Consider the following 27,608-nt stretch of genomic DNA (forward strand, 5'->3'; position numbering starts at 1 on the left):
TCCACTTTCATAATCCATTTTACCAAGATGAGCTCAGAATAGCTAATCTTGCTATTAAAATACTAAAACAGGTTTAAACATAGAATTGAATCATAAATAAAACACACACACCCTCACAGACAATTGATATCAAACTATTGTGTCAATTAGCTGATACTTGAAGACGCATGGTAAGGATCTGAATAAAATACAAGCACTTGGGTTTTGTTTTAGGCAGGATGCAAATGTTCAATCTCGATTGTAAAAAACAAACAAACAAACAAACAAACAAGAACAGTGACTATGCAGATATGTGCAAATGTCCATTATGTACAGTATATTATATGTACATCTTTGGTATGCATTACATTCAGCACAGAACATGTTCTGTTATGGCGCAGTAAAAGCACAATTCTGCGCATTATAAGAATAAGAGAGTTTATCAATGGTTTACCTCAACAATAGTAGATATGATACCACGTTGTGTCACTTGTGTGTGTGTCTTTGTATGCCTGTGTATGCATATTTGTATTGATCTTCACACCTTTGTCTCCCATTCCTACTTTTCTGTGCCTTGGGCTCTGCCCGGATCTGTAGCCTAAGAGCTTGCTTTGTTGAGAAAGTGCCATTCTACATTGTTGCCTTTTCCCCTCAATGAGGCTGTAAAAGGGCTCTCCGGCTTGTCTCATTTTTGTGGAAAATGCCCTCTTGTAAAGAGGAGAGGTTAAAGTGTCGGTTCCTGAATAAAGAGCCACACACGTGGGCTATTGCCATTCAGGGCAAACAAATGTAGAAAGGGGAAATACATGAAAAGATAGGAAAGCTTTCTGATCGGCTGCATCAAAGTACCAGGGTTGTGTCCAGATATTTTTCTAATTCGTCTTATATTTTTTCTGTTATTCATGAGACACTAAGGCCAAATATGACTACCAAACAAGAGAGAGAGAGAGAGAGAGAGAGAGAGAGAGAGAGAGAGAGAGAGAGAGAGAGAGAAATTAGGGGGGTCTTAGATTGAAAAAGAAAGTAGCTTTAGGGGGAATGTGCTCTGAAGTGTGAAATTGCAGCCCGTGGTGCTCCATATTGTACCAGAATCTCTCCAAAAACTCGTCCTCTAACGTGACCAGAGGGGTTTCCAGCCGCTTCTCACTGTCCAAACACAGAAAGACCCCTAAAGGGGGAGGGGAGCAGGTGAGGTTTGCTTGGTTGGAGTGGATGGGTGGGTGTGCGTGTGTGTGTGTGTGTGTTTTATTTCGTAAAAATGACAGATTTCTACAGACCATGTAGACCCACCCTGGGAATTTAGAAATAAGAGTCGAAGCGTTTATTTTACGTTCCGTCTCTAAATCAGAAACAGAACACGCTACTCTCGCTTCCCTCTTCCCCCCCCCCCCTCCCATTTGATGCCTATTCCAAAAAGCTCTATTAAATTTAGTTCAGTTAATTTGATAATAGCTGGATAAAACACCCTCTGGATCCTTCCACTTAAATTAGGTGTCTCTAAATTAGCCGATTTGTAAGCCGCACCCTAAGGAAACATCATAACATTAGTTTTCATTTTTTATAAATATCCAGGAATCTTAATCGAGAAACCTGGTAGAAACAAACCAGACTTAAGTTGAAACTGTTGAAATATGTTACAAAGATCTTTCTCTCTGTGTGTGTTAATTTTGAACCTAAAAATACCATGTTCCTTTCTATTACCTTTTAACCTCATCCCCTTGGCAATAAGAGCACAAATTCAGCCGCGACAGCGTCAAAATATTTTTTTTTCTGGCTCTGAAGTGATACTTTGGTTCAAAACTGTGCTTGGACAAATGTTTGTAGATCTGTTTTAATTGTGTGCAATGAAGTACGGGAGAGCCATTCATACAATACAATGCAAAGAGCACTGCTTATACATTGTTATTGCTGTAGATTCTATGAAGAAAGGATAAAAGGATAATATGTAATTATGCGGTTACAGAAAAGGTGTTTTCTTAAGTTACGAATAAGATCCTTAGAATCCCCGATAAAAGAGATTTTACAAGTTCATTTCTATAACCTCAAAAAAACTATTCTGGGCTTGGAGTCGGTCATCCTACAAAATATACTCATTTTGTGCGGAACTTTTATCGTTAAACCTTGAAACCCAAAATAGAGAAGTTTTTCTATAATTGATTATTTCACAGGAAAGGAAACTGTGACAAAGAAAACCGCAAGGCCTTCTTTCTTCGCTACATTTCTGCTCTCAATCAGTGCACTATTTGCTGCCAGTAGGTGAAACATATAGGTGGCCAAGTGAGTTTATTTTTTAGAAGCTCTCTGGAAAATACGGTTATATAGTACAACCGTATTAACTCTGACAAAAAAAAAAAAGTCAGTTTATGGCACTGCGAGCGTGTATGAATGGAATGTGTCTGTCGGGGGCAGAATAAAGTCCTTGCTTACAAAATACAAAGATTCTAATGACGCAAACAAAGCCCGAATGACGTAATAAGTGAATTTCTGAGGTCACAGTAAGCGCACTGCTAAATGATAGCCCATCTTTTAGTTTGGACTTTTCAGAAATGTTTAGACACATTTTCTCTGATGTCCCCAACTGCTTCACATAATATATTTTTTTCTCAATGTAAATTGTGGAATTTATAACCTACTAATTCGGGAAGAAAGTCAGCAAGGATATCAATAGGGAGATTTCAAGTACAAATCTCCTGAGATCATTATAAATCTAATGGTTACTTATATCTAGTACTGTTTTTACGGGATTTACTTGTGAAAACTCAAACTGACTTTTCTAAGGCCTTTCAATTGTACATAGACATACTGTTTAGAATGTTTTGCATTGTAGGAAACCCACTGAAAGAAAACCAGTACCAGTGCTTGAAATAAGATGATCCACTTAAACATAGAAACAAAAAGATATCTAAAATACTTCTGTTTGCAAAAATTCTCCCTAGAACAGGATAAAATGGGTGCCCGCACTATGCCCGGTCCCCGGGCCCAATCTTAATACCAGCGTAATATATTGTAGATCCTGTAAGGAAAGGACCGGCTACGCAGGAGAATGAGGGCATATTGAGATCAATAGACTGATTTTATTGGACTGATCACTTGTAGCAAGAAAGCTAATGAAGCAAATCGAGAGATCAGTATCTTTAAAAAGTCAAAGAAAAAAAGGGGGGGGGGTTCCTTTAAATTTCCGCAGAGGCGGCTGATCTTTTTGAAGTGTAAATTTCACTAGGGAGGGGTTGAGGGAGTCCTCTGTGAAAGAAAAAAAAAAAGGTTAATTTAAAGTCGGACGTTTTGGACTGGGAAAAAGCAATCAGCCCTGACCAGAGAAGGGGCAAAAAAAGCTCTCGATTAATTTGTGTCGCTTTCCTCCTTTGGAATAGCAGGAAAGATGAAAAAACAGTTCTTACAAATAAGACCTGAATTATTCATTGCTTAAAAAACTAACATTATTAACGTTTTGCTTAACAAGAAAAGTAATTGGTTTCGAAAATGAGGCTCTTCTTTTTGATCTAATTTTTGTAAAAAGATGAGTGTTACTGTAAGTGTGCTTGTTTGTTTTGGGTTGTTGTTTTTTTTTTGGTTTTTTTTGTTAATGGAGCGAAAGTGCCCGGTTTGGCAGCCTGGAGACCATACATCCCTGTAAAAAGTGACACTTCTACTCTAAACAAGAGGACGTTTTCTTTCTTCACAAATCAAAGCTGTTACGTTTTAACATACAATCAACAGTTATAAAGCTTGAAAGGTTCCTTGTCAGAGATAACATTAACTTCCCCAGTGCTAATGGCCGCATGCGGTGTTTAGACAATCACTGGCAATCTCTGGAAGAGCAGATAATGAATTCTGCTGAAAATCATTTTGAAGAATTGTGTGTGTGTGTTTACTATACATATACACGTTCATACAGCATATACAGTATTCTTTGGCTCAACTCAAAAAAGTCCGAGGAAGTGGAAGGGGATCAGAGAGACCTGTAAACACCACCGTTTCAAAATGATTTGGACTGCCAAACACAATAGAAATGACCCCTCCCTGAACACGGTGAAGGAGCTTGCTCAATACTGGGGGTGCTCAGCACCCACTGGCACACACAGAGCTGGTTTCTATGCCTACATTCAACAGGTTTTGCTTACGTATCAAGCATAGCCAGTGAAGGTTGTCTGAAATGTTATTTATCATCCGAGTTTAGCAGGTTTGTTGGGGGGCGGGCGGAGCTAGGCGTTTGGTTTTGGCTTATTTTGGACAGAACCTGAGATTTCAGGTTAAAAAAAAGCCTAGGAAGATGGTGGTAGGGGAAGAGATGAAAAACAAAACTTTCAGTTCTAGAGAAGCGTCGGGCTGACTCTTGCCAGACAAACAGGGTCTTAGAAATGTACGTACAAAAATTGCTTTCTTGAGCGAATTTGATTGAGGTTTTTTTTTTTTTTTGTGAGTTTAAGGCCATGACAATTACAGAGTTTCCCATCAAACGAATAAGTATTAATTACTAGAGGAAAACATAGTGGGAAATATGTGTTCATGGGGGGGGGGGGGGGGGGGGGGGAGGGGTTGCTTACCCGCCTAAGCAAGCTGAGGAGGGGGTAAGCCTCCGACCGACGTCTGTGGATTAGTGGCTGTTCTTTTTGCGTGGGTGGCACACAAGTTAAAAAGTCCGGTTAATGTGAAACTTTTCCCCCTTTAATCTTTCCTATTGTGGTTTCTAGCAATTTAGATCTAAAGCTGAAATCTAAACCGAGCAGCGCCATCTACAGAAAGTCTTTGAAAAACAGAAGAAGCCAGAAGAATCAGAATCCCAAAGCGCCCTTAACACACCTCCTGAGGGGATAGAGCAGTAAGTACTGACCCGCAACCCTTAAACACACACACACACCCTTGTTTCCTGCTACCTATCGAGAGCCCCAAGGGAAGTATGTCAAAGAAGAGAGGGACGAGGTTCACATCAAGCACAAGATTTTTGGCCAAGAGGTCGGAATAGGAGAACTGCAAGGAAAAAGAAAAAAGACCGTTTGCTTTTGCCTTATCTGTAACTCTATTATAACAACTCCTAACTGCTGCCAAACGTGTAAAAAAAAGAAAGAAAGAAAGAAAATGCACGGGCGGCATCAGAAGGTTCAACAGGGTTAAGCGTATATGGGTGCTGGCAAATGTATAATAAGGGCTAGACAGGCTGAAAACACATCTACTTGCAGTGAGAGGAAATGATAAACCCACGTTAAGATTAAAATAAAAGAGAAAACAGCGAGGTGAATAGTAACCTGCCTTTAGAACACATGGGCGTTTCAGCAAGCGCACAGGTCTGAGCTCCGAGAAATATTGTTGAAAAGCTTTCAACTACCAATCACATTTACTATTAAAATAATAAAAAATTAAAAAAAGGCCTGCTTTTCTCTCTGGATGAAGAGAGAGATCAAAGATCCAAAAACACCACGAAGATGAACCATAGTGGCGTGTCCTGTTTAACAAGGTTTCGCCTAGGTCTCTACCTATGGAAAATATAGCCAGAAACCAATGAAATCACTTGGCAAACCTCCAGACAAAATGAGTATCTGCACCTCCCATACTTTTGTCTAATTGCTTAAATTTAAGTCCGAGTAAAGGGGGGGGGGGGGGGATTTGTGTTAGGGCAAAAACCAGGGTATTAAAAAGTAGAAAAAGCCTGTAAAACAGCTTTCATTCCTTACAATCTCGGGGGGCGGGGGGGGGGGGGGGGTACAAAGAGAATCACCTAGGAAAATCTGTGAAAGTAAACGTCGTGCAAAGAGCATCAGGGAACTTTTAGCCCATTCTTCAGGTCAGCCTTTTTGGTCAGGTGCGAAGTGCAGGCTTTGGTTTTACTTGCACATTTTTATAACCCCTCTCTGAAATCTCAGAGAGAGCTATTTTTTCAGGTAAAATATGCGTTATTTCCAAATTGTGCATCTAAACTGTGCTTTTCTTTTGCGCCAGTCTTCAAAATAGCCCTTAGCTTCCAAGAGGTTTCTTCTCATCCTCTTTTAGTCGCAATATCCTTGAAAAATGGAGGCTGCGGTTCTCGTGTTATTAAAACGTTCCAATTGTTTTGCTTTGACGCAAAAATTGTGCCAGTTTTGCCCCAGAAGGTTCTCCAACAAAACAATTCATTTTTTTTTTAAATAAATGCATCTTCTGTAATTATTGCACCAGAATGAGACTGGAATAAAACCTTAATAACTGAACCTTGCTTTCCAGGAATGAAGATTTAGGATAATCTTTATAAGTAAATGTAAAGTATAATCTTTATAAGTAAGTATAAAGTTTTACGGATGGATAGATCCAAATAGTTTTGGGTGACCAATAGTTTCACCCAGTGGGGCATTAACATCCCCTGCACCCACGCTTCCCCTCCCCCACATTGTACAATTTCTCAGGGCCAAAGAAGAGAGTGTGGTAGCCGTGTTAGTCCACTCTTAAGGTTATCAATAGAAATCAAACAAAATAAAACATGGAAAAGAAAATAAGATGATACCTGTTTTATTGGACATAACTTAATACATTTCTTGATTAGCTTTCGAAGGTCTCCCTTCTTCCTCAGATCGGAAATAAGCAAATGTGCTAGCTGACAGTGTATATAAGTGAAAACATTCAGGGCCAAAGAAGAAATTGACCTCAAGCCAGGACTGAGACTTTATATTTCACCTTTTTCAAAAGGCCTATGTGTACATATGTAGCCTCTCTTTCAGTGCTTATTGCAGTGCAAGTTCTTCTGTCCTATTGGTCCTGGAAAAACAGCACAAACACTAGATTCTAGATTGTGATACTTTTTGAAAGACCAACACATGCTACATGCACACTGGTATGCCACTGGTTAGAGAAATGTCTGCTTAAGCAGCATTAAAAAAAATACTGTTTAAAAAAACATATTCGGAAAAAAAACCCATCAATTGAAGTGCCAGAATGATTTATGAGATCTGGAAGGTATTTCATAAAGATCTTTGGGATATTCTTTACTTGCTATTTAGAAAACAAAAGGAATGTTTTGACTTTGTGCTACCCAGACAAACGGATAGCTTTAGGTGTGGATAGATCAAGAGACAGCCACTAAGAACAATATTTTCAATCGATAATAATTATGAGACAGGGCAAACCGGAAAATGTGTTATAATTATTTTTTTTTACCCTTTCATTCCCATCCTCTTCTAACAAAACTGTATGATAATTACATAATTACAATTGTTTTTCTCAGTTTCCATAAAAAGAGTTCAACGCACCAGAAAATGACACTCTCTGTCCTCTGTTCCCAGTGTAAAATACAAATCATTTGATTCACAAAAATTCCGCGCAAAACACGGACATATTCAACATTATAAATAATTTAAGATACATAATTAACTGAAAATATATTCCAATTAGAGGGTTGGAATGGTGAGTTCCTAGAGTAATCGGACGCTTAAATTCTAAAATGTTACCATTCAGTAAAAAAACAAAATTGCACAAGAAAGGAAAAAAAGAAAAGTGAAATTCATAGAAGGCCCGATTGGGTTGTGTCTTTCCCCTGTCTGAATGTGAAAATAACAGATAATAGTCAATATACTGTCCGAGTTTACTAACTACGTCTGTGTTGCCTTGAATATTCATCTGTCACATCCTCGCTTTACTCTTATCTAACGTTTATCTTATCTGTTAGTTTCCTCTTCTCTGTAGTTTTAAAATCTCTCTCTCTCTCCCCCCCTCCCCAGCACGTTTTTGAGTCTCCTCCCCCTCCCCTTTGCTGGAGTGACAGAACCAGGAGGGACCTCCTCACAGGGGCTCCGGCTTCTCGCGTTGGCGAATCACCGAGTGGTGGAATCTATTGCCTTTGTCTGACAAGTCATCCATCTCCCAAGCAAAGGGGGAGGGAAGAGAGAGGGGAGATCTGGAGGGGGCTTTGCAGCTTTTAGAGAGACACACAAGGGGAGAGGAGGCTCCATTCTCCAGCCAAACCTCCTAGCAAACACATCCCACTTTCTCGTGACAAGTCCTACAACCCTCTGTTTCCAAGTTTTGGGTGATTTTTCTTTTCGTTTCTTTTTTTTTTTCCTTCTGTGTATGTGTGTCTGGGCAAGGGTTATTTTCCCCCTCCTTATCACAGACGCCAGGAATTTTTTACTTCACTTTGAACTTAAAAGAACTATAGGCAAGAGACTTGGAGGAAAACAAAAGCTGCTTCCTTCCGTTCAACAAGAATCACCATTCACCTTTCTTCTAAACAGCCCTTGTATTTCCCAAGCCTACAGTCCTGATGCCTGCTTCAGTGTGATCTGACCTCCATACACATAGACACAGACAGACACACAGACAGACAGGCATACAAACCTGCAGCCATGCGAAGAGGTGCCTGCTCCTCCGGAATGCCCTCTCCTCCTTGCCGGGGACTCTGCTGACCGACAACCACAGAGAAGCAAACAGACAGGCACCTTCGGCTTTTTTTTCTACCCCTCCTTGGTTGGTTCCCTCAGCAAAACCCAATCCCCCAGGAAAGTTCTTGTTTCCAGCTCCCAAGAAGGGGGAGGGGGAAAGACCCAGAGAGAGAGAGGGAGAGAGAGAACGAAAGACAGAGAGAGAGAGAGAGAGAAAAAAAAAAAACACGAGAGAGTTGAGTGAATATTGCCTCGGAGAGAAGGACCTGCTTTTTCTAAGTCTTGAAGTTCAGTTCTAGAGGCGACACGGCGGCTACAGCCGAATATCTGTCCTTCCTGTGCCTCCCCATGGATATGCACTGCAAAGCAGATCCCTTCTCGGCTATGCACCGTGAGTACCGGAGCCCGGCTCCTTTCCACTTTCCTCTTTTCCTTCTCCAACCTTTCCTTCTTTCGTTTCGTTCTCTCCTTCTTTTTCGTTCTCACTTGTACAGATCGCATCCCTCTAGTACAATTTCTTCTGCCTGAACGTCCTGCGCCTTCTCCTTTCTCATTACCTGGGACCCTCCATAAACACATTGTTCACTTCGATTTCTGCCCGAATTGGAGGCATCTCCATTCTGTGACGGGGAAATCGTGGGTGAAAAATGAAAAGGTCTCGGCCGTGGTCTTTACCGCAGCGGGGGCGCCCACCGGCCACTGTCCCTCTTCGCATTTCATTCACGTTTTTAGAATTAAAATGACCATCGCAATGCGATTTGCAGAGGGGATTTGGAGGGTAGAGATTTCATTTAAAAGCAGTTCGGCTTTAAAATTAATTTTATCAAAATGATTGGGGGCAAGCTAAATTTACTTAAAATATGTGAAGCTTTTGAGGTGAGCACAGTTTTGCTACTATTCTCCTCAACATTTAATTTTTGTTGTTGTTGTTTTTATGGAGAAGTAGAACTACCTGATAATTGCCAACATCAAACGTAACATGAGCGGTAAAAATAATCCCTTCTATCAAAATTTCACCGAACTACCAGTTTTAGATTTGTCTCAATAATTCAAATGTACTCGAGTAATGCAAAAAAGAAATATATGTATGTGCATACACATATAGACACGCAAACTCACGCATGGAATTATTTTAGGAAATGTAGAAATTCCAGGGACTTGGCTATTTTGATGCTGCAAAAAATTAACTTACTCTTTTCACTTTTGATTTCTGTATTAATGAATCCCGAGACAAGAGAAAGCGAGTTGATGATGCAGCCTGATCATTCACTCTGCCCTTAATAAAGGTTCAGTAGCGGATATTCCTGAAAACAAAAAGATCTGATAATTGATTATCTCTCACTTCCCCCCTCTGAAAACCAAATGTTTTCCATGCTTTAGGCAGAAAAGTGGTGGCAAGAAACCCATTCAATTGAATACATTAATTATTAACGGCAATTTGTAACGTTACAACCAAAAAGTTTTTCTCTGTGCTTACAGTTGCCTAAAAAGATCCTTTTTGAAAAGAGGCATGCCATTTTTTTTAAATAATCGTTGGGAATTACAGTTCCCCTAACTCAGAAAGAGCAGTCTGAATTAATTTGAAATTACTTCGGTCAGGGTTTCAGTTCGAAAACGCAGAATAAAATATTGCAGCTCAAATCTGTACATATTAATATATTTTATTAATGGATCATCTGCATTTCTTATTCAGTGTGTGTGTGTGCTTTGTTAATACACATTTTAATCTATCTATCTATCTATCTATCTATCTATCTATACATAGATATACATACATACATACATACATACATACAAAAAGGCACATTGATAAAACATTGACAAACAAAGGGGATAAGGGTGGAAAATGTGGAGGAAGGGGGCATACCTGAAAGAACAACAAGGATCGGGAGCTCCATATTTTTAATTATTAATTTTTAATCTGTTTGCATCTGTTGCCTTTTGATAATATGTAATATGAGTTATCAAAGGTACAGTGAATTATTCATCATCGAGGTACCGAGAAAATTGCCGGCTTGTAACTTTATAGCTTAACATGTGCAGTAGGAACCTTGTCTGAATGGGAGAAAACGCACACGCGTCCGCGTACACACGGACACACAGATATGCACACTCGTCTGCACTTCTACCGTCCGATCTCGAGTCCGAGGAGCACAAATGATCAGAAAATTATTTTACTGAGTGAAAAAAAGTCCTGTTCTGGAAGCAAAGAGAACCCTTTTAGAAAGAGGGGGAGAGAGCTGGGCTCTGCCTCGGATGTCATTCTGAAATTGCTTGTAGGGTGTTTCTTGGGGAAAACTATATTTGCGTTAGATGACTTGGATCGATCTGAGGGCAATGAGAGTTTCCTCAAGTTCAGAGCCAATAATTCAGTGTCAAAAAGCAGGGAAGAAAAATCCCACAATTACAAATAGATCATTTGCACCCCAGAAAATTGTAAAACCAGATGAGATCTCTGCCAATTGATGATTGACTGGCGGGCTTTGCTTATTTTGCTGTACATGTATCATTTATTTGATTGAAAATGTACAGATACATATCTTAAATAATTTAGGTAGAATGGATGTGTGTATACACATACACACATATAGGCTCATATTTTAATTTAAGAAATAATATAAATATGTTTCATACTGCTGGGTAGCTATAGTTTTCCTTTTTTTCTTATTTTTATTGATTTTTTCCCTTTTTTATTTATATAAAGTAGGAGAATAACTATCTGGGGAGGGGAGTCAGTGTTCTAATACTGAAAAAATACATAGACATTTATATACACCATTATTGCACTCAGATGCACATAATCCGGTGGGTTTCTTTCTTTCTTCTGCTTCTTCTTTTTAAACTAAAACCGGATGGGTTTTGTTTTGGGGGAGAGAGAAAGGGTTTCCGTAGACCATCAGGCTTTAAGGTTCAAAGCCGTGGCTCTCCTGTGCTCGATTTCTCCGTGTTTGTCCTCTTTGGAGGGCAGCAGACAAGTAATACCAGATCAGGACATCCATCCACCCGGCAATTAGTTATTGTTTTTTTTTTTCTGTATACCCAGCAGGTATTTGGGAATAAATGCAAAGAGCAAAAGATATTGGCAAGAAAAATTAGTGGGGGAAGCACAGCAGAAAGGAACAATAGAGAAATAACGACAAAGGAAGTGACAGGAAAGAGGAATACGTATCCTTTTTCTCCCTGGATCAAAGCTGATGTAAACCTGGTTTGGGGGAGGGAGGTGGTGAGCTGAGCTGAAATCAGAAGCAGGTTCAAAAAATTAGCAGAAATTGTCTCTCCAGTTTCCGCTGCAAAACCGAAGGGTGCCCTAATCGTTGCAATGTTAATGCAGCACTTGTGATGGGTAGACGAACACATCCTATCTTTCCTTCTTTTTTTCTTTTCTTTTTAATTTATTTTCTTTTTCTGTCCTTCCCTATTTAATAATTCTGTCTATTTCTTGTTGGAATGTTATGTGTAGTTCTGTTTCACTGTCTCTGACTAACGGTCTCTATTTGGTGTCTGTGTGTATGTGTGTGTGCGTGTGTTTTCCATTCTCTCCTCCCAGCAGGGCATGGGGGTGTGAACCAGCTCGGGGGGGTATTTGTGAATGGCAGGCCCCTACCTGATGTGGTGAGGCAGAGGATAGTGGAGCTGGCCCACCAGGGAGTGAGACCCTGTGACATCTCGAGGCAGCTTCGGGTCAGCCATGGCTGTGTCAGCAAAATCTTGGGAAGGTAAGGATGCCTCAAAAAGTCAGGAAAATCTTTAGGGGTTAAGATGGGGAGGATTTGGATTTGAATTGGAACAAGCACTGGGGAAATATGTGTAACTACAGAAATATAAGCATGCACTGGAACTTGGAGCGGGGAATGGGATGTGGATGTGTACTGAAATTAGACCTGGATTGGAAACTGGGTTTGAACTAACACTGAAATTAAATTAAAATTAGGAATAGGTCTATAACTAGTAAACTGGTCCCGACAGAGAAGGGACTGACTTGGGAGTAAAGTAGGACCGAATTTTGGCACTGGAGCTGTGCGTGAGATTACAGGTCTGGGACTAAATCTAGGCTAAGGATTAGGTTTAATTCCGAGATAGTGGCTTTAGGGACTGAACCTGGAGGAGACTGGGACAGTGAATTGAGTTGAATATGAGGCTAAATCGCTAGGAGAAAAAAAATCCCGTTTGCTTTTACCTAGAATTACAGGAAGCACCTTGCAGCTGTGAACTGCCCAACCGTGACTTAATCAGAGACCTGATTTACAGGGTTTTGGCTGGAGAGGTTTCTGTCCCAACATCTTTTAATAACATTAATTTCTGCTGTATGATTGTAATTAATCCTGGAGGAGGGGTGGAGAGAGACTTTCAAAACTTCCAGAAAATAGTACAGACCCCCCCCCCCCCCATATCTGAAAAGAGCCCACCATAAGCAAATAGAAACACAAACAAAAACTCAAAACAAAACAAAGCTTAGACTTTCTTGATTTTTTTTCGTTATCCGTTCCCAAAGTGGTATTTGAAAGGAAGGGGGGTCATGCAAATATACATTCCCACATGAAAAAAATATCACTTTTATAAGAAAGGTGTGACTCCCGAGAAGGAACTGTTTAAGGGATACTATAGTGTAATTTCATGATATTAGTTTCAAAATTGTATCACTAACATGCTGGAATAGTAAAGAAAGACTTTCGGCAGTACTGGCGAAGGAAAAAGCAACTTGAAAGGAAAGCCGTTACAAAGACAGCGGGTAATTTTCTTGGCTGCCTACAGTAGTTTTCGTACCCTTTTAAAACAGAAACTTCAAGGAGCTGCCCTGTTACTCTGGTCTTTATTTCAGAATAAAGAGAAATAGAACGCAGGGGAGGAAAAAAATTCCCCTTTGTAACATTTGGCTTTTGTTTTTTTAGATTCTTTGTAAAGAACAATGTAAAAAGTTAGAATCGAAATATCATATAGATATAGACAGATATTAGCTTTTGCTTTACTTGCAGAATTCTTTGAAGGAGTTAAACTGTATGGGGAAATAGTTAAAACATGTGGAAAGAGAGTCTATAAAAATATTGGGTGACGAAAAATATTGCTAAAAGATACTTTTAAAATAATTACATTTTTAACATTACTTGTCAATAACAATCAATGTAGACATATATATGGCTGTGGAGAAAATCAGGAAAGGAATTGTGAGACAGAAGGATCATGGAGTCTACGAGATTACTTTGTATTACTGGACATCTTATCTCTTTTGGACGGCAGGTACTATGAAACGGGCAGTATCAAACCCGGAGTCATTGGGGGCTCCAAGCCCAAAGTTGCAACCCCGAAAGTGGTGGATAAAATCGCTGAATACAAGAGGCAAAACCCCACCATGTTCGCCTGGGAGATCCGGGACAGGCTGCTGGCAGAAGGCATCTGTGACAACGACACGGTTCCTAGTGTCTCCTCAATAAACAGGTAAAAAGCAAAATCTATTATGCAAGCCCTGCCTGCCTGCTCCCCCCCCCCCCCCCTTACCGATCAAACCTTTCCTGCTTTAAGATGGCTTTTTCAGCTGTACTGCGCTTTTGTTTGGGATCATACGAAACTGTCCTTGCAAACATAGGGAAGAAAAACCATAGGTTTAACTGTTGAAATATACAGGCTATTATTTTATTTTATTATTATTTTTTTTTTTTTGCTGCTGTTAATGTTGGACACTGTCCCATTTCTGTCCCACACACTGGTGATCTGGTATTGTTGTGCCGGCTGGGCTGCTGAGATGATGTTTTACCTTGTAATTTTTCTAAAAGTTTCGGAGATAGAAAAAGAAGTTCTGTATTGGCCTTTTCCAAACTATTGTATTAAAATAGGGAACAATTGTTTACTCGGTGGCCTATTTGTCACACGTATTTGGCCATTTATTGTTAAAACCAAAGAGTCCTTCGTGTACTCTATAGGGGCTTTGACAAGCAAAAAAAAAAAAAAAAATCTCCCTAAACGGTTAATTTGAAGAAGGTCGTTTAAAATGTATTTCCTGCCCACTGAAAACCTTAGTCCCAATACGATTATTCATGTAAATGAGACCCACCCAATTCAGTAATTAAGAATCTGAGTTTAACAGCCCTGAGTAAATCGCTACCTGACTAGGGCACCATTAAAATACCAAAAGTTATTTGTCTTAACCAAACAGACTGAACTACAAAGAGCACTCTGATCCGGGAAGCTCTGGGCCCGAAGCTTGAGAAACATTTGAAATAAAGCTTGGCTTCTTCAGGACCTAAAATAACTCATCCCGATCACACCCCCAACTCCAATAACTAACAGACACCCAGAACAAAGCGTCCTGGCTTTCCAGGGAGAAATGTCAGCCCCTGCAGACTGCTTCTAAACAAGATTTCAGAAACCAAACTTTCCTCTTTTTTTTTTTTTTTTTTCGTAAACATCAAACTAGTTAAATATTTACAGCCTCAGAAGAAAACAAATGACCTGACATCTAAAACCAGGACAGTCTTTCAGATCGGAACAGTTTTTTACACGCAGACGTACAAACGTACATACAGAGATACACGTAGGCAGACACGTTGTATACAATAAAGATAGCACACAAGAAATGATATCATTTCCCTTTCACAGTAGTCGGACATAATTGCAAATTACTCTCTCTCTCTCTCTCTCTCTCTCTCTCTCATTTGCAATTGGGCTATGAAAGTATGACAGATAGGAAAAAAAATGATGTTTCTATTAAAGCAACCTGTGTTGATCGGTGGGTCCTCCTTTTGACGGGAAGGCTCTTTAATTGTAACAAGAATTCTGTTTCACTGAAATGCACTGCAAGAAATAAAATGAGGTTTCACATAAAATGTTCTGCAGGACAGGAAATTCACTGCAGAGCTTCCCTTTTGCATATATATGCACAAGGGCACTCAATATCGCATGTGCACACCGAATAATAGGTGCAACCTTACTGAAATAGATAAATCAGTCCTTTCCAACCATAAAAACAGAGGTCTAGCAGCTAAAACCAAAATATTAGGAGATAATTCAGATTACATTTCATTTGCCTCTTGCTGAATCATGCACAAATGTTTTTAATATTTCACAAATGACATGGAATTATCCCAAGTCATCTTGAAAGCAGCAGGTAGAATTAACTGGTGGAATGTACCTTGGCTACAAAGAAATTCCCTTAGACACACATGCTCTGTAATATACTGCAGCCTGCTCCAGAAAATTATCCCTGTGTGTGCCATCTGTATTAAAATGGTTATTAAGTTATGAACAGGGTAACATAATGCTGATAAGCTAATTACACACCCTCCTAAAATCCTCCCTGATTCCCCTTACTCTCCCAGGTGCTAAATGGTGAAATAATAACAGTTTGACATTCAGACAACCCAGAAGGAAAGAGCACGGAAAATGTTCACAGTAGTTAGGGCAGGATAGAGAGAGGGGATTTAAAGTAGAAGAAAACCACACTGGCCTCTTGCAGGAAATAGCTATTTTTACAGTATCCAGGCCAAACTCCTATGTTCTGAGAATGGTATATAATATCTCAGATAGTTCATGGCTATTACATTCAAGCTAGCATGCAGAAGGTGTCTTCTCCTCCTCTGCACTGTGGCATGGGTGCCTTTGACCTGTGACAGAGTAGGTACTTAATCATTGCAGGGATGTAGTTGTTAGGTGCATAATGAGTGAAACTTCTTCCTAGAATTGGTCTTTTCTTTCTCTCTCTCGCTCTCCCTTTGAAGCTGAGTCCAGGATTGTGCAGATCTTCTGAGCTGCTTCCCAAATCCCTGGTCATTTCTGCATGAAATTGCCAGCTTGCTCAGCATGCTGTGGGATTTAGGGGCATCTCATGAGGCTGCTGTCAATCGCTCGGGTGGCAAGAGTCCCACAGTGCCATTTTGTGTTCTTCCAGGAGGTGCAACTTCTTCTGGGCGCACTTTCACCTAGAGTTTTATGACTTAGGTAGCGCTTGCAGGATACCAAACCAATGTAGAAAATAAACCAGTCTTATGGATTTTTTCTGCAGTTTTTGCTTTATTTCTTTGCGCAGCAGTAAAAGTTGCTAGAGATGTTCTGCAAATCTTCAAATGGCACAAATACAAATCTAATTGAACATGCAAAGCAGTTCAGGTTTGCATGTTTTCCATGCCTAGTCTGGCTCTTTGCCTGTTAGTGAAATGTGCAAAAGGCATATTTCTCTCATTTGATATATTGTTAGAGGCTCTTTCACTAAAATGCAGTAAAGTTCTGAAGCTATTGCCTGTTAATTGCCAAAATTACCACACGGCAACTGCAAAGCTTCTGTATTAACTGCTGGGGGCGTTCCAGCATCTGACTGCAATACCTACAACGAAAATATACCCAGCAGGTCCTAACTGTGCTGCAGATAGCGTAGACGTACTTAATGTTACCTACTGATGGTCGCATTACATGTTCTGCATTGTTGCATTAATAGTTAGCATAAGTTACCGTCCGTGCTCCCTTCTGCATTTGTCAGAGAACAAGGGAATTAATATGCACTAAGGAGCCTTTTTATTTGTCGCACGCCAATCTGGAACTACCGCTGGACTACCACAGGAGCCTGGCGGTGGTTCCCACTCCTAGCGCGCCATTTCTGGTGCTACAACAATATTTTATTTTTGTAGCGCTGGTGCTTACATGGCAGTAATTGGGCAGTGCTGCGCACTGCTCAGTTACCACCGGATTAGCGTGGGAGTCCTTACCGCCACCTCAATGGATGACGGTAAGTGCTTCCCACTGAACTGGCCACATGGTAAGTGGTTCGCTTACCGCATGGCCATTTCTTGTCAAGAAAAAAAGACAGCCTGTAACCTGCTACAGTAAACGGGGGCCTTAGCAAGCGTCAAAAACACACGCTGACACTAGCGCAGGCTTAGTAAAAGGACCCCTAAGTTGGGATGTTAACAATGTGCTGCGGCGGCTAAGAAAGCAAATAGAATGTTAGGTACTATTAGGAAAGGAAAACAAAAGTGAGGACATTATAATGGCTTTGTATCGGTCCATGGTGCGACCGCACCTCGATTACTGTGTTCAATTCTGGTCGCCTTATCTCAAAAAAGATATAGTGGAATTAGAAAACGTACAGAGAAGGGCGACGAAAATGATAAAGGGGATGCGACAACTTCCCTATGAGGAAAGGCTGAAGCGTCTAGGGCTCTTCAGCTTGGAGAAAAGATGGCTGAGGGGAGCTATGATAGAGGTCTATAAAATAGTGAGTGGAGTGGAACGGGTAGACGTGAATCATTTGTTTACTCTTTCCAAAATACTAGGATCAGGGGGCATGCGATGAAGCTACAAAGTAGTAAATTTAAAATGAATCTGAGAAAATCTTTCTTCACTCAATGTGTAATTAAACTCTGGAATTCGTTGCCAGAGAATGTGGTAAAGGCAGTTAGCTTAGCGGGGTTTAAAAAAGGTCTGGACTGCTTCCTAAATGAAAAGTCCACAAACCATTATTAAATTGACTTGGGGAAATTCCACTGCTTATTTCTGGGATAGGCAGCATACAATGTATTGAACTTTTTCAGGATCTTGCCAGGTATTTGTGACCTGGATTGGTCACTGTTGGAAACAGGATGCTGGGCTTGATGGACCTTTGGTCTGTCCCAGTGTGGCAATACTTATGTACTTAAGATGAGTTATTTAACTCATGCTATTTTAGCACAGGTCCATTTTATACATTGAGACCTAGTTACTAATAACCCAGATTGACAGTAAAACAACCCATCTTAATGGTAACCCATATTGATAACTTTCCCTCCTCAAGTGTCAAACCACCATGTTAAGTATTAGCGTAGGCATGCGCTAACAGCATGTGCTAATTTCAACATTAACCGCACTTTAGTAAAAGGATCCCCCCCTAGTTTCCTATTTTCAATTTTGAGTCATTTTAGGAGAACAGCACTGCTGAAAAACAACACCAAAATGTGCCTTTCTTTTCCACTCTGCATCTTCCCTCTGTTCCTTTTGATTCCAGCCAATTTGGAGCAGATTCCTGCTGAGGCTCTGATGCTATGAGCCTTCAGTCACAGCTTTACCAAGGCCTCTCTCCCATTTTTAATTCTCTTTCCCTCCTCTCCCTACCTAACACTCCAAGATCCCAGACCACAGCTCCCTCTGGAAATCGGTGCCTATGGTCAGTGGATGCCACTGTTGAATGATGGCAGTCCAGTCATGATTAATCTGAGAAACAGAATGAAGCTTGGGTATCAGTCTCTTTTCTCCCAGTTAGGACTGTACAGCAGAACCAGTGAACTTTCAGTAGAAGAAACAGTGGCCAACCCCCTAGCAGGTACGGAACAGGAGAAAGTTGCTGGTACACACAAAGACAGTCCGATACAGTATGGCATGCAGTAAAATTTATTGAAGATTAGGTATATCAAGTCCTATTTCCCTTTCCCTATTTGAGATTCTAGATGGAATGTTGCTACTATTGGAGATTCTAGATGGAATGTTGCTACTATTGAGATTCTGTTGCTACTATTTGAGATTCAACATGGAATGTTGCTATTCCAGTAGCAACATTCCATGTAGAAGCCTGCCCTTGCAGATCAGCAACGCGGCCACGCAGGCTTCTGTTTCTGGGAGTCTGACGTCCTGCACATACGTGCAGGACGTCAGACTCCCAGAAACAGAAGCCTGCGAGGCCGCGTTGCTGATCTGCAAGGGCAGGCTTCTGCATGGAATGTTGCTAGTGGAGGAGTAGCCTAGTGGTTAGTGCAGTGGACTTTGATCCTGGGAAACTGAGTTCAATTCTCACTGCAGCTCCTTGTGACTCTGGGCAAGTCACTTAACCCTCCATTGCTTCTGGTACAAACTAAGTACCTGAATATAGGTAAACCACTTTGAATGTAGTTGCAAAAAACCTCAGAAAGGCAGTATATCAAGTCCCATTTTCCCATTCCCTCTTATAGAATACTAGCTATACCTTTCTGGATAACATTAGGACAGGAAAAAAAGGCTGAATATTACTGCTGTCTGGACAGTGCCAGCATTGACTTTCCTGTCTGGATATTCAGCACCAGCCATTCTCCAAATACTGAGGGGGGTCTTTTACTAAAGCTTAACTCGAGTTATCTGCAACAGGGTCCATAGGAATAAAATGGGCCCTGCTGCAAATAACTCGAGCTAAGGTTTAGTAAAAGACCCCCTGAATATTCACATTTATTTTAGCTATGGTAGCTGGCATTAAAAACCTCCCAAAACCCACTGACCGCCCTGCCCTGGCTGAATATTGACGCGATTGAGACTACATCTTATAGTGTAGTAATATATTGTATTATTATTAACAGTTGGAGTGTATTTTTGAGACAAACAGAATTCAGTGTGTGTTTTATTATCTATCTTACCTCACAGGATAATGTACACATGAGAGAAGCAGATATATAATTCTTTCCATTTAGAATAGCAACCGCTGAGACTACAGAGAAGTCTTTTAATGAGCAGAACGTTCTTACACCAGGAATTATTTTGATAAGAAAGAACATGTTGGGAAGGAAAACACAGTCTTATGAAGAGAGCCGCCTTATAAAATATGTCATAAAATGAGCTGTTATTAGTACAGTCTACATTGTAAATTTGTTGGCGGTAGATGAGAAATTACTTAACATGTACATATAGTTCTGCCAACCGGAGCCCTTTGAAGCTCAACATTTCTTTCAGTAAACCATTTAATGCATGCCTGCTGATAAACCTAATGTAAGAGGCGTGCTTCTGATATAATCTTTACCTTCAGATATAGAGAGTGACATGGGGACAAAATTTGTCCCCATCTCTGTGGGCTCTGTCTCCACTCTGTCCCCCCAGGCCCCATCTCTACTCCCATGCCATCCCCAGGAGGCCCTGTCTCTGTCCCCGTTCCATCCCCATGGACTCTGTTCTCATCTGCAGAAGCCTTGTACGCTTATGATTTTATATTTAAATCTTTTTATTAAAATATAAAAAGGAACAATATGCTGTGCAACTGTTGTCCAGGGGTACAAAATATAACCCGTTCTATATGCCCTAGAAGGAAGAAATATGCCTTATGAAGCCCTGTTATGATTTTTAAATCTGCAGATAAATAAAAGTCATCAACAATCTTAGGACTGAATCTAGCTCTCCTGTCTTCCACAGTCCTTCCTGCAATAGAAGGTGTCTTCTTAGAAGATGTGCTGGTAGCAGGATGTACAGGATCCCTCATGCAAATTTTGCTAGCTGTGACCAGCATGTTTGCTTGCTTTTCCAAAAAAATTAAAACATTGTCATCTCTGCAACAATCAAACATAAATAACAAGCTTCAAAGTAGAAAGTGACACTGTCCCCATCCCTGCCTGTGGGATCTCTCCCTGTCCCCACCCCATCCCTGTGGTATCTGTCCCCACCCCGCCTCCGAAGGCTCTATCCCCTTCCCCATCCCCGCAGTTACTGTGGGTCCCCATCCCCATGTCATTCTCTATTCAGATATTTAGCTACCCAGTAATCAGATGGGTTTCTTCCTTGCACAAATCTTGAGTGGCAGAAGAGGCTGGATATCCTGAGATATTCTTCCCTCAGTATTTTCTTTCTCATGCTGAAATAATAATAAGATATTCGGGTTAGTTTGCACTGCATATCCCACTCTTCCCGTCCCATGCTGATTTACTCATGTTCTTAATCATCGGCACATTTCCTGCACGACATTTCACAAAATCATCTATGGCAAGGCACCGCAATACATGACAGACCTCATCGACTTACCACTCAGAAACACCATAAAAACAGCCCGATCATACCTAAACCTCCATTACCCAAGCAGCAAAGGAATCAAATACAAATCCACCTATGCTTCCAGCTTTTCCTACCTGAGCGCACAATTGTGGAACGCACTACCAAAAGCAGTAAAAACCACACAAGACCACATGAATTTCCAGAAAGCACTAAAAACAGAACTGTTCAGAAGGGCATATCTCACCGACCCAACATAAAAAACCTGGACATTTGCGACATAACGTAACCAAAGATCGTAACGGACATATCCTAACTCTTCCTTTCCCTCATTAAGTTCTCCTCAATTGTCTTTACCATACATGTATCTCACTCTACCATAATATCACCTTGATATTACTCGCAACTTGTTCATACCGAAATCGGTTAACGCCGACTATGGTACCATGTAAGCCACATTGAGCTTGCAAAGAGGTGGGAAAATGTGGGATACAAATGCAATAAATAAATAAATAAATAAAATTAATTAATTAATTTCCAAACACTGTAGAGTAGCAGCCAGAATGCTGAACCGCTGAACCTCTCCAAGCACGGAGAGGTAACCACATCGAGAGGCCGTGTTCATTTCCAGTTGGTGAGCCATGCCTCAGGAGCGCCAACATTTTGAGCACTTGTGTCCCAGGTTCTCTGACATCGCTACAAAAAATGTTTTCGACTTGTACAGTTTTTCAAGGTACATGATGAAATTCTCAAACTAAAGCTCAGCTCTTTTTGAATAAGATGTAGGGACTTTTCACGAGCGTGTAGTAAAGTTTTGCAGTTACCGTACCATATGCCAATTGCCCAAAATATCACATGGTAAATGCAAAGCCTCTGCATTAACCACTAGAGGGATATGTCCAGCATCTACTGATGCAGTTACATTTCCAGCAGGTTAAGAGGGCAATTCTGTAATTGGACACCTATATGTAGGTATGTGGCATCTATTCTATAAAGGAAAGTAGGAATCTACTTTACAGAATACTTGCATAATAGCAAAAAAAAAAAAGTGTTTCTAATTTAGCCATGAGTCCTTACGCCAGCCATAGAGCTGGTGTGTGCTCACACCTAAATGCCAGAGATATGCATATAAACCTGTAGTGGAGGAGTAGCCTAATCCTTAGAGCACCCACCAGGCTGACAACCAGAAAATAAAAGGAAGCAGTGCAGCCAGAGCCGGCTCAAGGGATGGTGGCACCCTGAGCCTACTTGCTTTGGCGGTGCTCCCCATCCCCATAGCATTGCTTCCAGCACCCTGCTCCTTCCCCTGTGGGGTTCAGCTTCTCTCCCTCTCATGAGCTTTCCAAAGGCAGCCTGTCATGCTGCTGCTGCCGGCGACCAATATAAACTTTACAAGACAATGGGGGAGTGAGAGAGGTGAGGGAATAGTGCCAGACCCACAGAGAGGGGGAACAGAGAAGGGGAGAGACTGGATGGGGGGGGGGAGGGGATGAAAAGGCTTAAACTGTAGACCAGGTGAGGTCAGAGGCTGAGTATTTTACCGCCCTTAGTCACCGGTGCCCTGGGCCACCAGGTCCAATGGTTTAGCCGACCCTGAGTAAGGAAGCTTAAAAAGACTCAAAAGTTGCTTTATTCAAGTTAATTAGAATAAAAAGTGGTACAAAATGTAAAAATATCCAGATTTTCACTAAAAGCTATAACTTAGTTTGAAATGTTTCGGTGACCATTCACGGGGCATGTTGCTAGTAGCTACAAAAAGCTTGATTTCAGAAATAATGTAGTATTGCAAAGGACTCTGTTGTCTGTATGAAGTGGAAAACACAAAAGAGAAGCAGACCTTATGAAGAAAAGCAGCCTTTATTAATTCAGTTGCCCGACATGGCCATGTTTCGCCATGATTCATCAGGGGCAGAAAAAACAGCTAGTTTAAAACTGTAGACTTCACCAGAACTGACTCCAAATGAACCCAGGAGGAGGAACATTTCTGACCAGTTCTAGTGAAGTTTGAGGTTTTATACCAGCTGAGTTTTCTGCCCCTGATGCAACCAGATTTTGGTGAAACATGGCCACATCGGGCAACTGTATTTGAATCCTGAGAGCCTTAATGAATTAATGAAGACTGTTTTTCTTTATAAGGTCTGCTTTTCTTTTGTGTTTTCCACGTTGCATCTAGCGGACCATCTGCCTTACCGTTTTCTTACTCATGCATCAAGTGGTCTACTTTGAAAGGTGGCTGTATTATCTGACTCATAATTAATATATGATTTGCCCCTGACGCAGACACTATGGGTCAGGCTAAGTTATAGCTTTTTGTGGAAGTCTGGATATTTCACACCTGGTACCAGCTTATATTTTGATTAATTGGAATAAAGCACCACTACAGTCTTTTAAAGCTGCTGCACTGTTTCATTTTATCTGTATGGATCTTGCAATTGGTGAAAACCTCCTCTTTCGTGAGCACATCCACACTACCGCATGCCACACGGTTAGCAAACGGATTACTCAGGAGCCCTTACCGCCTACAAAATAGGAGTCGGTAAGTGCGCCTACAGTAATTTTCAAAATGGCCGTCTGCTAATGGCAATAGCAGCACATGACCATTAATGCAAAAAAACAGAAAATTGAAGTTTTTGTGGCTGCGGTAAAAATGGCTGTAGCACTCTGGAAAGACCCACATATGTGCATGCTAAGACCTATTTTTATCACAGTTTAGCAAAAGAAGCACTCTGTAAGCTATGCATGTATTTATAGAATCACCCAATAATGAACATTCACTGCTTGTATATGCTGGAATTTAGAAAGTTTTTTTTTTTCATAAAGAATTTATCTTGAAAGAAGGACCTCAGCATGGGTGTCAAGGGATCAATTAGCTTCACGATTGCATATGAGCTTCTTCCAAGATAAATTCTTTATAAGATTTTTTTCTAAATTCCAGCATATACAAGCAGTGAATGGTCATTATTAGGTGTGTTATACCACATGGCTTGTGAAATACAATTTGATTCCGCAATTGATAAGACTGTATTTATAGAATAGCATGTAGGAGAAATTGTGCCATTTACATGTGTATGTATACCATACACATGTATATAAAAAGATGTGAAGGAACGCTCTATCCCTACGACCGTAGCTCACAGATACCAAAGAGTAGGGTGGGTTGGCTTTTCCAAAGGACACAAGAGAAACATGATAATTCTTATGCGTGATCTTTTATTGAAAATACACCGAAAGACTCGAAACGGCGGCTGTGTTTCAGCACATGGGCGCCTGCCTCAGGAGTCTCAAGCCCGGGTGCTGACAGACAGACACATCCTTATGTTTATGTTTATTGAATATTTGATAACCCGCCAAATTCCAAAATAGATTGGGTCAAAGCAGTTTATAATTAATAATAATTCCCAAGTCAAAATAAAGTACATGAAAAGAATGCCAATAGCAAAATAGGACAGAATAGGCAATTATATAGCAATAAAAAAAAAGTATAAAATAAAATCAAACCGAGATTAGAAACAATAAAAGTTTAAACTCATTCCACATAGCAGGTGGTTGGCAGGTCAACTGGATTCAAGTATATTAGAGCCAAATGCCAGCTCAAAAAAAAAGAGCTTTCAAGAGTACTTTAAATTGAACAAAAGAGATTTCCATACGGAGATGAGGCAAATTATTCCAAAGAAAAGGGGCCAAGAAAAAATAAGCCGAATGAGATCTTTCAGCACAGGAAGAGGTCACTACTACAAACCAGGAATAGTTTCAACAAGCTGCCTCACTGTCAGACAACTTGGTGGAGCTATTCCTGGGTTGTTGTAGTGACCACTTCCTGTGTTGAAAGATCTAAGGAGGTTTCTGTCTGTCAGCACCCTGGCTTGAGACTCCTGAGGCAGGCGCCAAAAAACAGCCGCTGTGTCGAGTCTTTTGGTATATTTTCAATAAAAGATCACACATAAGAATTACCACGTCTCCCTTGTGTTGTTTGGAAGAGCCAACCCACCCTACTCTTGGGTCTGTGCATACACACGTCACGTGTATGCCATTATTATAATGACTTATTCAGCTATTCAGCATACAAATGTTAGCATTTACTTTGCAGAATTATCCCCTAAGGGGGGAATTCTATATATGGTGACTAAAATTGCACGTGAATTTGGCAGTGCGGCCAAATTGCCCGTGCAACTTAATTAACAAGCCAGTTGATAAATGGGTGATAAGAAATTATTGGCACTAATTGGCACTAAGAATTTACCCACACAACCTTCTGAGCATATTTTTTAAAGTGGTGCACATAAACTCTAAAGCGTGGATCTTAAAAGGGGTGTGGCCATGCCCGATCTATGCCTAAGGAGTCCTTTTACTAAGGTGCACTGAAAAATGTCCTGCGGTATTGTAGGCGCATGTTTTGGATGTGCGCAGATCCATTTTTCAGCGCGCCTGTAAAAAAATGCCTTTTTTCGGCCAAAAATGGATGTACTGCAAAATAAAAATTGGCATGCATCCATTTTGGGTCTGAGACCTTACCGCCAGCCATTCACTTAGCAGTAAGGTCTCATGCGTTAACCGGATGGTAATCGTCTGCTCGCGTACACTGCCGATTACCGCCCGGTTAGCGCTGCGCGTCCGAAAAGAAAAAATATTTTTGGATTCGTGTAAAAAATGGAATTACCACCCAGGCCACGTGGTAGTTCCAAATTAACATAGGTGTGTACGCGACTTAGTAAAATGGCCCTAGAGTTAGGTGTGGGCCATGCCCAATCTATGCCTAAGTTAGGTGCAGGCATTTATACCTGGTTTTAGTTGGTGTAAATAGCTGTGCCTAAGGCAGCTGAGGGGAGGTATGATAGAGGTCTATAAAATAATGAGTGGAGTTGAACGGGTAGATGTGAAGCGTCTGTTCACGCTTTCCAAAAATACTAGGACTAGGGGGCATGCGATGAAGCTACAATGTAGTAAATTTAAAACGAATTGGAGAAAACCTTTCTTCACTCAACGTGTAATTAAACTCTGGAACTCGTTGCCAGAGAATGTGATAAATGCGGTTAGCTTAGCGAAGTTTAAAAAAGGTTTGGATGGCTTCCTAAAGGAAAAGTCCATAGACCGTTATTAAATGGACTTGGGGAAAATCCACTATTTCTGGGATAAGCAGTATAAAATGTTTTGTACATTTTTGGGATCTTGCCGGGTATTTGTGACCTGGATTGGCCACTGTTGGAAACAGGATGCTGGGCTCGATGGACCTTTGGTCTTTCCCAGTATGGCAATACTTATGTACTTATGTATGTACTTATAAATTTCAGTCATGGGAATGGGCGTACATGTATTCTATAAACTGGGCCGAACTGTAGGCAAAGTTTACAGAATAGCACTAAGTGCGTTTTTTTCATTGCCATATATAGAATTTCCTCCCCCCCACAGAACATGAAAGATAATATAGATTCATTTACGCTACCTATTTGCTGCATTAATACCAAGGCACACTCCATACCCATTCTCCATCTGTCTTCAGCCTCGTATTGAGCCCCTTTTACAAAGCCACGGTAGTGATTCTCGTGCAGCAAATGCGACAAAGCCCATAGGAACGGAATGAGCTTCATCGCATTTGCCACGCCGGGAATCACTACCGTGGCTTTGCAAAAAGGAGCCCTTTATGCGATGCTGTTAACACAAGAATTAGCGCATGCTAAGTGTTATGCCACTGCATTAACTGTTAGCGCAGCCATGCGCTAATGGTTAACTCCAGCATTAATTGCTTAATGCACTTCAGTAAAAGGCCTCTTTAATCTTTTGCGCTGCTGTAATAGCAGCATTTCCTTTTTATTGCAGTAGTTGTCCCATAATATAAATTGAACATGTCGTGACAACACTGAGAATTTATTATGTTGCCTCCCTAAGCCAGGAGCAGCCTTATGAATTATTGTTTCAAAACTGAGTGATAATAACACACCGTCTCATGCTGATAAACCCCAGTATATCAGAACTATGATGGCCTATTTATAGCATCTATAGGAACACTGTGCTGCATACTGATTTACATTGCATTTGTAGGTTTAACCATCTTATACACCATGTTTAAAAATGAAAAACGGGACCGCTTTTATTTTTCTCCATAAGAAATGACTGGCAGGGTGCACAATCATAAAATTTGACTCATGAATAGGCCTATGATAGAGCTATAAAATGATCATGCAGAAAATATGTAGCAGGATAAATATTCTTTGCAAATTGCGATGAAATTATGACATCATTATTTAGAGTTTGTCAACATGGGTTTCTCACTAGAAGATAAGTACATGATACAATTTTTGAGACAAAGAAAAGATTATGGAGTGCAAAGGTTTCGTGCGAAACACTGGTAACTTGGTGGACTGAAGATACTTATTTGCAAACTTGATATTACTGGCGATTTCAAATGCTGCCCCAGTGGCAGTCGACTCCGAAGCACACACACTGCTGAAGATCTGGTATTAACAGTCTGTGCCCTGAGAAAGGCAAGGACAAATTAAGCTCAGGTATACATATAAAGTATCACATACAATGTAAAATGAGTTTATCTTGTTGGGCAGACTGGATGGGCTGTACAGGTCTTTATCTGCCGTCATTTACTATGTTAAGTCAGAAGGACAC

At 40.7% G+C, this 27,608-nt stretch overlaps 1 protein-coding gene across 14 annotated transcripts in view; it reads left to right on the forward strand.

Annotated features, from left to right (window-relative positions):
* The first annotated feature begins 7,911 nt into the window (after positions 1-7,911).
* Positions 7,912-27,608, forward strand: part of PAX2 (paired box 2) — a 321,986-nt gene continuing 302,289 nt past the window's right edge. For 10 of the 14 annotated variants that reach the window (XM_030203535.1, XM_030203533.1, XM_030203541.1 and 7 more), the window contains exons 1-3: positions 7,912-8,712; positions 11,869-12,037; positions 13,557-13,754. In XM_030203535.1, coding sequence (XP_030059395.1) covers positions 8,670-8,712; positions 11,869-12,037; positions 13,557-13,754 — 410 coding nt within the window. In that variant the 5' untranslated portion in view covers positions 7,912-8,669. The remainder of the gene's footprint in view (positions 8,713-11,868; positions 12,038-13,556; positions 13,755-27,608) is intronic. The other 4 variants (XM_030203534.1, XM_030203547.1, XM_030203537.1 and 1 more) reach the window with 1 other exon arrangement.

The sequence above is a fragment of the Microcaecilia unicolor genome, chromosome 5 (assembly GCF_901765095.1).
Source record: "Microcaecilia unicolor chromosome 5, aMicUni1.1, whole genome shotgun sequence".
Taxonomy (NCBI): domain Eukaryota; kingdom Metazoa; phylum Chordata; class Amphibia; order Gymnophiona; family Siphonopidae; genus Microcaecilia; species Microcaecilia unicolor.